The sequence below is a fragment of the Tachysurus vachellii genome, chromosome 20, assembly GCF_030014155.1.
Source record: "Tachysurus vachellii isolate PV-2020 chromosome 20, HZAU_Pvac_v1, whole genome shotgun sequence".
Lineage (NCBI taxonomy): Eukaryota > Metazoa > Chordata > Actinopteri > Siluriformes > Bagridae > Tachysurus > Tachysurus vachellii.
In genome coordinates, this window is record NC_083479.1 from 6,245,584 (window position 1) to 6,256,210 (window position 10,627).

Below are 10,627 nucleotides of genomic sequence, written 5' to 3' on the forward strand. Positions count from 1 at the left end.
CACACCTCTACTTTCTTTTTTTCTTTTTTTCTTTTTATTTTTATTGAAATAGCTGCATTACTATCAGGAAGATTTCTGTTATTTCTGTTAAGGTCGTGGCGTCTTGACACACCTGCATGTGCACTTGTCTCTTAAGCTCAGCAGACTGTAACATTGTGTTTTTCAGAGCTCTGTATTATTAAAATCAGCAAACAGTTACAGAATATTCTAACACAACTCCATGCAAAGAATATAATTTATTATCTGAGGCCAGGGTTCGGTAGTGGGATGAAGGATGGGGGTTGAGGGGGTTAGGATATCTTGTGTAACATTTTGTGGTGAGTGTTTCTGGATTAATAATACAGTACCACTTCAGTATAACACGAAACCCGATTTCCATGGTAACCTGAGACATTTCACTTGTTCGCCATTCTGTCAAGTATGTTTCATTTGAAAACAAAATCTTTAGCAGGTACAACCAAATAGATGGATTGTCTTGATATCTAATAGCCAATTCTAAACCACCTTAAAAGCTTAACAGGGGTATTTTTGCCATCAAAAATCTCTACTTAGTTGCATGCGGTAATGAAAATGGGTCAGCTCTGCTTACAAAATACACTGATCTGATTTTTGTTTTCCAGATGAATGACGGTAGCTTGATGGACTTCATTATGAATCTTATAATGACTCTACAAACAACTGTTCTATGAATATGCAGAGCAGCTAGCACATATCAAAGGCCTCCTCGGTCCAGCTGGCCAACAAAACAAATTACAATGAGCCATTTGCTTTTAGAATGCCTGGTATTACTTTGAAGCTCTATTCTTTTGTAGTAGTTTGGAGCTTTATTGCGGACATGCTGCTGAGAAAAGCGTGAATGCCCATCAGAAATCTTTGTCAAAGGGTTTAATGTAACGCCATTTATAATTTTCCATAAAGATGTCGGGTCATGTTTATTACTGTCATATCCCAAGTTTATATCAAGTCCTGGCTGAGGTTTCCAGTGCTCCAGTCTATCAGATTACTAACAACCACCGCGGTCACTTAGCATCACCTGAGCATGTACATGAATCTGTTTTGATCTGATTTTAATAATACCTTTATACCTTTAATAATTTTTATTTTTATGTCTGGGACATAGAATTTTGTTATTCATTCAAATGGATAATACTAGCAGTTCCAACTGTACCATGAAATCAGTACAATAAAACCAGTAAGTCTACTGAACTTGCTTATATGAGATCTGGGTAGGAAGGGATAGTTAGCTTTCCATGACAATTCTGTGAATCTATACATGCTATGTCCACAGTAACATCCCCCACTGTGAATCCCCCACATTGTCAATCGAACACACTAAGCATACCCTAAATTTACACCCTGATAATTATAGCCAAACATGAGACGATCTTTTTCTATCATCAGTAGGGGATTACAACTGACTATTGCTATCAGGAAACATATTGGTTTCTAGTTAAGAAAGCACCTTCTACAAGTGGTTTCTCATCTTAGATAGCATGGAAAGTGGTGAAAGGTTACACTGCCTATCAGCTAGAATGAAACTAAAGCTCAGGCTAGATAGACTCATAAACATGTCAATAAATCAGAGCTTTTTCAAGAAAGGAAAGGTCAGTAAATAACCAATGTTTTACCAATGGCACTGCATTTACTAAAAAAATAAGTAAAGAGGTCACGGTAAATTTTTCGTTTTCATTATCCAACGTTTGTTCCAATGGGCCCCACTATCCACTCTGCTGAAACGTCTTCTACGCCTGCTATTTTTGCTTTCCAGCCACAAAGAAATTTCAGAAATCAGTTTATGGTCATAGCCATTTCCTCTGTTAATCCTAATTATTTTCTGTACAGTACAGTATGTGGCTAAAAAGGAAAACTAGTGTGAATGATCTAATATATCTTACAGTTGGTCTCAAATTTTTACTATGAGAACATTTAATTTATGGTTATTAAACAAGCAAGTATTTAAGAACTTATATTGGGCTAGTAAATAAACGACATAAATGCCTTGAGAAATTCATAGAAGAATTTTTTGCCTCCATATCAGTAAGCACTTAAGTATGAAACTATTCTTCCTGCCTAGAATGTGGATTTTCTGTTTGGCATTTCCAGGGATGTTTCTAGTGTTTGATAACTATTGGGGCACAAGCCTCTCAAGAATAATGTCATATATACAACATACAGCAAATCCACCATCAGTCTTTGAAACATCTGTAATTTTTTTTATCTGCCACCTTTTACCGCATTTTCAATACACCAGTCAAAAGAAACTCAAATAACCTTGGCTCAAGTTGCTTAATGGGCATTTAGTACAATAAAATAACATCTTTCATCATTTTGCTTTGGCACTCTGACTCAGCCCTTCAAATATTTAATTTTGCAATATTAATGTCAGTATAACCCTGTGTTCATGAAGTCTTGTGCAGCTTTCTGATCTGATGAGGTATTGGAAAACTGACAGCAGTCACAGAGTGGAGACTTTAGTGCTTCAGAACCAGTCACAGTCACACTTTCTGTGATTGAAATCTCTCTCTCTCTCTCTTTCTCTCTCTCACTCTCAATTTCTCTCTGGCTACAAGTTACTCCTGAGATACCAGTGATCCTGACTCCTTGTGCACTCCACACCTGTCTGATCCATACTGATGCCCACTTCTGTAGTGACCTGAAATTCACTTCCTGCTTCTACTGCTGCCTAAAGTCTAAAGATCAAGATGATATGACTGCGTTTTTTCCTCACCACCATAATCTCTGGCTTACTTATTATGCACAAGTTTTTATTTATATTTGAAATTTCTCTAAAGCTGCTTTGTGGCAATGTCCACTTTTAAAAGCACTAAACAAACAAAAATGAATTGAAAATCATGATGGCAGAGATCACCTCAGTCACCTGCATAAACAGTATATCACTTTAGAAATATTAGCCAGGGATGATGGTGTCTCAGCAAAATTCCTCAAGTATCAGACAAACATTTGGCCATTGGAAAAGGTAAGTATGCTTCTTCTTTTCCTCAGTATTTCCACAAGGAAACAAGTATTTCCTCAGTATTTCTACATGGATTTCTAGTATTTTCTTTCCCCCCTAAATGCAATAACAGTGAATAGCAGTACTAACAGCTAATGCTAACTGTGTAGCTATCATGCCCTAATCTGAGAGATTTTTGTTCTGCCATATTAATAATACTTATGGTTATTCACTGTTAAGGATAGGTATTATCAAACATGAGCTGACGATCTGACGTGGCTGAGAACTAGAGACATAAATATAACTACTAACAAATATAGTTAACATAAACTAACCTGTCAGGATTCTGAGAGAATTTGAAGTCATATTCATAAATGTACACCATGTACCCTGGTAATGCAAACTATTAGTTAACAACAAAAAAAATAAAAATAAAAAATACAAAAATACAAAAATAAAACAAAAAAAACAAATCTGTCTGGAATTCTGAGAGGATTTATTCGTCTTTATTTTTCTTGGCCAAAAAAAGACTGATAACAGTGGCTAGCTGTGACTGTAAGGTAAATTGATTTCTTATTTTGACAGACATCATTTAGATAAAAAGTAGATTCATACGTATTAATTAGTTTCATTAAATGTTTATTTAACAGTATGTCAGGACTTTTTCTTGGACATTCTCTGCGGAACATTAGGGGTTTATGTATCATGTTTTGCCGGTTCTAGACCTTGTGAATTTATGTTCTCTGTCTGTTTCTTTTGATAATTATTATTATACAATTGTTATCCCTGCGTTTTGTTTCTGCTTTTAGCCAGCAGCACTTTTACTTCAAGGCCTTTTAGCATGTTAGCTATCTAAGGTAGAGTATATTGCAGAGTGACTAATAATTATTTTTAATTAATTAATTTATTTTGTGCTAAACAGTATTATCTGCTATTTCGGAAGGAATAAATGCAAAGTAACTTCAATGTATGTCAGCATAAACAAAATAGACAGCATGCTGCTCAATGTGATGTGAGGTAGATACACTGAGAGCTAGGTCATGGGTAAGTGATAGTAGGGCAGTCAGAAACATCTGCTCTTATACACTACAGTGTGCATGCGTGCGGTGAGGTAGTTACAGGAATGGCTGTAATGCTGAGGTTTTTGATCCAGGCTGGACTTAATCTGACAAGTCTGCACTATACTCAAAGTCCAGACTTACTATATTTTTTCTACTTGATTATGATCATTGTGGTACTGAGGTCACCCCGAGCCCTTCACCTGACACACACACACAAACAAACAAACAAACAAACAAACAGAGAGCTGATGTCCATTGATATAATTATTACTGATGTGCATAAACCTAACCCTAACCTTGACCTCACTAACCAAAATAAAATATTTTTTTAGACTTTTTTTTTTTTTTTACTATTTTTTTCTGATTTTTCTTATTTAAGAAAAAAATCTTGAGCTTTTCTTATTTAAATTAAAACTATGAACTTTGGTAAGATATTTGTAGCCACTAATAAATAAAAACATGCTCTCTCTCTCTCTCTCTCTCTGTCTCTCTCCCATTCTCTCGCTCTCTCTCTCTCTCACACACACACACGCACGCACGCACGCACACAGAAGATAAAAATTATTGTGTGTGTGTGTGTGTGTGTGGTGTGTGTGCGCGCGTGTGTTTGTGGTGTGTGTGTGTGTGTGCGCGCGTGTGTGTGTGTACAATAAATAATGGTTGATATTAACAGAGCCATACCTGCTGCTTCTCTGAATTGTCTCTGCTGACTGTAGACACTTTGGGCGCAGAGACGCGCTCGCAGTTGCATCCTTCCAGTAAGTAAATCCCTGTCGGCCTGCTGCTCTGCTCGTTCTCAAAGTAAAACAAAATGTTTTGGTATAGAGCAAAGTATTTCTCGTTCCAGCGACTGTTATCAGTTGCTTTCTTGCTCAAGTATCCCCGCTTCGTTCCCTCTTTACGCGCGATCACAGAGAGATAAAATATGTGCCCCTCATTATAGCGCACACTTTTCTGCATTTTCCACCTCGACGTCTCACGCCGCTGTGCACGAGCCCATGACCATAAGAGACAGACCTTAAAAAAGTAAACAAAGTGGAAGAGATTTAAGAAAAGAGATAATCCAGTAATTTCCGATCCGGTGACAAAAGCACCAACAATCAGAACAGTAAATCCCCTGCGACCAAATGAGCCACACAGATCTCGTTAAACGCTTTTGGTGGTCTTGTGCACACAATAACATAAGTGTGAAAGACACGTGAAGAGACGCTAAAAGCAGAATCGACACTAATCGGCTTTGGTCGCAACTTAAAGAGACACAGCTCTGTTTCCTCAGCTGAAGTGCTGAAGATGCGCTACTGGATTCCCAGATACACTGAAAGGTGCTGCACTGTGGAACGCCAAAGGCTCAAAAACTCTCCTAATATCTGTAAACTGAACTAAAATGAACCTTTTACCTTTTTTTTAAGGAATTTCTAGAGACACATCGGTCTCCATTATTAATAATATTAAGCAGAGCAACATGAGACTATTTTCTATTTCCTTGCAGTTTTTTTTGTATTTAGTATACTTGCCTAACATCCTTGAATTTAATTTTAATTTTATTTTATTTGATTAGATCTACAGCAGAAATCTGTCTAATAGTAAATAAATAATTTAAATGTTTAATTTAAATGATGCCCTTTGAATAAAGTAGTAGTTTTAACACCATCTAGTGGTAATTTCTTTTAGGTTGCTTAGGATAAAGTCAGACCATTACCATCATTTCCTTCCCAGCTAATTCATAATAATAATAATAAAAATTAATGAAAATAATTTTCTATAGCATTTTTTTTATATAGCTCTAATTCTAAAGTGAAGAAAACTGACATTTCAGGAGGACACGTTGTTTCATTGTTTGTTGTTGTTTCATTAATCATTGTATCGTGATCAAGGTCTGGTGTATTTGGCCGCAAGGAAGGAGAATTCACCATGGATGGGACACCAGTCCATCACTGTACAGCACACACACACACACACACACACACACACACACACACAGTGGAAGGAAACTGGAAAACTCAGAGGAAACCCAGTCAAACATGGGGCTAGTATGAGAGACTCCACACAGACATAATCCCAAGTTTAAACAGCTTATACTGAATGAATTACTCATTAAATAAGGATAAAATATTGCAGAATGGTTTAACAGATTATTTATTATATTTAGATTGGGAACTGCATTCCGTTCTGATGATCTCAGACAAAAAACAAAGGCGTGTAAAACCAATGACCTTATTTCAAACTCACATCTCTCATGCGTCTTGTGATAACAGGCACTTTAAGGCATTTAAGTATAAGAATTGCTGATATATCAACCGCTCAGCAGACATTTCACTACAAAACGAATGATTCTGAAGTAATTACATAGTATAGTGATGTAACACAAACACACAAAAAGGAAAACAATGATAAACAAGATAACAGGACTAGGAAATAGGTTTGGCATTAAAGCAGCAGTCTCACTATACAATGAACTCTTCACTCATGGAAATAATACGAGAGTACGAGACGGTTCAGCATGCAAAAATTTATCTAACTTTGTAAGAGGAACATAGCAATGGGTTGCAATGCCCTGAATATAAATTTCATCAGTAATTTCAAAATATATATGTTTATATGTAAAAGAAAATCTAGCAACACTTTCAACACCACAAAAGTGTGGTGGTGAAAGCCATGGCAATTCCCGAGGGATTATGGAGGATTAATGCTATGTCTGTTACTCCCTCAAATAGCTACACTGGTAACCTTTGCTCTGTTTTATACGCTTACAAATGGTATAATTGTCTCTACAGTGGCACAAAATCATCATAATATGTGTTACATTGTGGTAAATGAATGTGTTGTCGCTCTGAATTTCTATTCTTCTCTATTTTTTTTTAAAACTACAGTTTTTCTTTACTACTGACTGCTCTCATTAAAGTCCAAGGCTTGTCTATGTAGTGGGAATTTATTATGGCTATTAATAGCTATTTACTTAGTTAGTTATTCATATTTATCTAATTGATTACTGTAAAAATATCTTACGTATCTATTTGCTGCAGTAGTGATTTGGAGTCTCTCTGTGTATCACTTTTTTATGCTAAAGTAACATCAGACACATACAGTTAGTATTAGCTAATACATTTATTATGTTACTACTTCGTACTTACAGACATTGCTGATACTTTTGTCAGAAATACAGAGAAAATATTTCCACGGTAGAATAAATTACAGTATCTAAATTTATTGTATGAATAAAGTACACGTACATGATTAAGTCTACAGTAATTAAATGGACCAAAGAACCAAAGCAGCTGCTGGGGTGTTAACTGTAAATGCGCAGGTCCCAAGCCTGTTCTATTGCCATGCGGGTTGGATGATCCACCGTGAACACCATGAACAGGGAGCAGTTGAATGACAACAACAACAAACAGATTGAATTTATGGAGCTCACAGAGACTTAGTGGTTAGAAAGTTTGTATCATAACCAGGGGTTACGTTTGATGGATACTCCGTTTCCTCCCAAGTCCATAGATGTGACAAAGGCGTGAGAGTGTGTGCTCTTGTGCCCTTGGTTGGCCTTGTGACCTCATCCATGATGTCCCCTGCCTTATGTCCCTAATCACCTGGGATAGACTCCAGGTTCCTCGCGTCACAGTGTACGATAAGTGGTACAAAAAACTGTATATTTGTCAAAACCTAATGTTTGAGTATGATTATATCCTGTGATGATCACAAGCCAGTGTTTACGAATGTCAGTGTTTGAGAATTGCTTTTGAGTCTCTATGGGATTCTTTCCATATTTACAGTCGAAAGACAAACATTTAACTACAATTAAGGATTTTTTATTGAGTATTGAAAGTTTGTACCATATCATTTTAATCTCCTAGTGAACACATATTGTAAAATTGAAAACGTTGTGTATCATTTTCCTGACTTGAGGTTATTTCATTTGAAGCGAATGTACTGTATATTGTATAGAATTTGATCAGAATGCTGTTCATATAGTGCCATCTTCTGGTATGTCATGCAAATGACAACGGGATTGTGTCATAAGGTTCTTTAAATCAAAATACAGAAAGCTAGCAGTACAGTGGGCACAGCAGATAGTGTTGATGCTTCACAGCTCCAGAAGCCCCAGTTAAATTCTGACCTCAGGTTGAAGTCTGTGTGGAGTTTCTCTTTTCCTTCTCCTTCTGTTTTGGTTTCCTCCAGAATATATTTCCTCCTAGCATCCCATCCAAGTCATGTTTCTGCCTCAGACTCATGATACATTCTGTTATTTATATCCAGCTGTTAAAATTGTATATATTTTTAATGTTATTATTGTGAAAGTAATACAATTAACATTTCACAGTATCATCACAATATCAGCTACAGTCTCAGTTATATGTTTCCTCCACTTGTACTCCCACAAATCCCTATTGCTGGTTAGACTAATATACGTGCAGAAGTTTGGTTTTTTGGCCAAACGCTATGAGCAACATTCCACTACAAGCATGTACAGATTCTTCTCTGATATCCAAATCATGCTGTTTTTTATTTCTCCCAACAAACTTATATTTAGTCAAGTTTGTCTGCATGAGGATGCTCACTGTTAAAAATATCCATTCACTATTTAATTGCTATGATCTTGTTCTAAATGGCCAACAGAGCTCATGCCATCTGTGTGGCAGAGATACAGGGATTCGGATCCATGTCCATGATGTATCTTATATTTTATGCTCTGTGCAATGTTTTATTCTGCTTGAGTCCATAATGGGTCTTCATGGCACCATTATATGCAACATCCTGATTGCTGATCACACATCATTTGTGACTGGTGTTTTGTGTGTTGCACATTTACCAGAACTGGAAAACATCTGCAGAGTGGACAGGAGAACAGCATCAATGTTATTCGGTTGGATTACAGAACATTTTGGGACACAAACATTGAAGAGAGCTGTCGCTGCCCACTTCTGCACAGGCACAGCACATTGGGTAGCGAGGATGCCGCCCACTCTGTACTCTGCATGTGTCAATGCCACATGTTGCAAAATGTGAGTAACCAAGTTTATCAATTTGATTGCAGTCTTAAGGATATTTCAACTATAATTCCAATTTCACAAACAATAAACCTAATTTAAATATATTTTTGAACATTTTTTCGCACTGATAAAAGCACCCACAAACAAAAAGACCTTAAATATAGGCAGTCTGCACAGGTTGTATTTTTTTTTCTTCTTATACTATAATTATAAAGAATATAATTATCAATACATAACCTTTCCAATAGTATTGGTACAAACAAGGCCAATTCTTTTGTTTGTTGCTATACAATGAAGAGGATTAGGTTTGAGATAAAAATCTGAATATAAGCCAGTAGAGCAGAATTACAGCTTTAATTTCCTGGTATTTACATCTAGATTTGCTAAACAACTTAGAACATTGCACCTTTTGTTGAACCTACCCATATTTCAAGTTATCAAAAAAAAAACCCAACTGGAACATGTCACTGACAGGTGTTAAACAAATAATAGCTCTATTGGTTTTGAGCCCAGAGTGCTGTCTATGAGAGAAAACAAAACTATTTTGAAGCTGAGAAAAAAGGAAAATCTATCAATTACACAAGTATGGGGCATAACCAACACCAATACCAATACCAACCAATTCCTTTTTTTCAATTTGGAATGTCCTAAAAAAGAAAGAAACCACTGGTATACTATCGGCCAGATATTAAACAGGTCAGCCGAGAAAAACAACAGCAGTGGATGACAGAAACATTGTGAGAGCTGTGAAGTAATTCCTCATAATAATAGATGGTGACATCGCCAACAACCTCCACTGAGCGGGAGTAAAGCTATCACAATCCACTTTTTAATGATGCACCTTGTTGGGATAGATCTGCATGGACAACCCGTGACCCATTGGATTTCTATGAATAGAACCACTCAGAGATCATCACACAGTGCTCAGGTCTTCCACCAGTGAACATTTGAAGACGTCGGCAGGAAGGAATCACAACGACCTCAGAAATTATGCTGACCTTTTCGTTTTTTCAGACAAATTTCACACGACTATAAACTGTTGTACAAATGACATTTACATTATTTATTGTCCAGTGTCACCCAAATTTGTATGAGATTCCATTCTAAGTCTGGTTCCTTTAAAGGATTCTTACTCATATCATCTCAGGGAGTTTTTCCTCACCACCATCAGGCTTACTCATAAGGGATAGATGTTAGAAATTTAAAAAAATAGCAATTTAATTGTAAACTTTAAAATCTTTATTCTTTTTTCATACTTATTAAAGCTGCTTTGATACAGTGACAATTGCTATAGAAATAAATAGAATTGAATTGAATTTAACTGAATACCACAGGATGCAAAGCACTCATCAGCAGTCAGTAGCGTCAGAAGACCAGATTGGAATTCACAAAGAAAATACAAAGGTGAACCACAAAAGTTCCGGATCCAAGATGAACCTCTAAAAAAGTGATCCATAACGTACACGCTCATCAAGCATGGATGATGTAACTCATCATGTTAGCAGCAGAATTAATTCAGAAGTTTTTAGAAACATTATGTCTGCCAATTTACAATCTAATTTGGAGTAACTTTATCTTGTAGTAACACAAAGAACCAAACCAGTGGAAAGTTTTAGACTGGCGAG

General features: G+C 36.3%; 1 protein-coding gene across 2 annotated transcripts in view; it reads right to left on the minus strand.

Moving 5' to 3' along the window:
• Positions 1–5,298, minus strand: part of rasgrf2a (Ras protein-specific guanine nucleotide-releasing factor 2a) — a 31,309-nt gene extending 26,011 nt beyond the window's left edge. For both annotated transcript variants that reach the window (XM_060896100.1, XM_060896101.1), the window contains exon 1: positions 4,696–5,298. In XM_060896100.1, the coding sequence (XP_060752083.1) occupies positions 4,696–4,974 (279 nt within the window). In that variant the 5' untranslated portion in view covers positions 4,975–5,298. The remainder of the gene's footprint in view (positions 1–4,695) is intronic.
• Between the last annotated feature and the right edge of the window lie 5,329 nt (positions 5,299–10,627).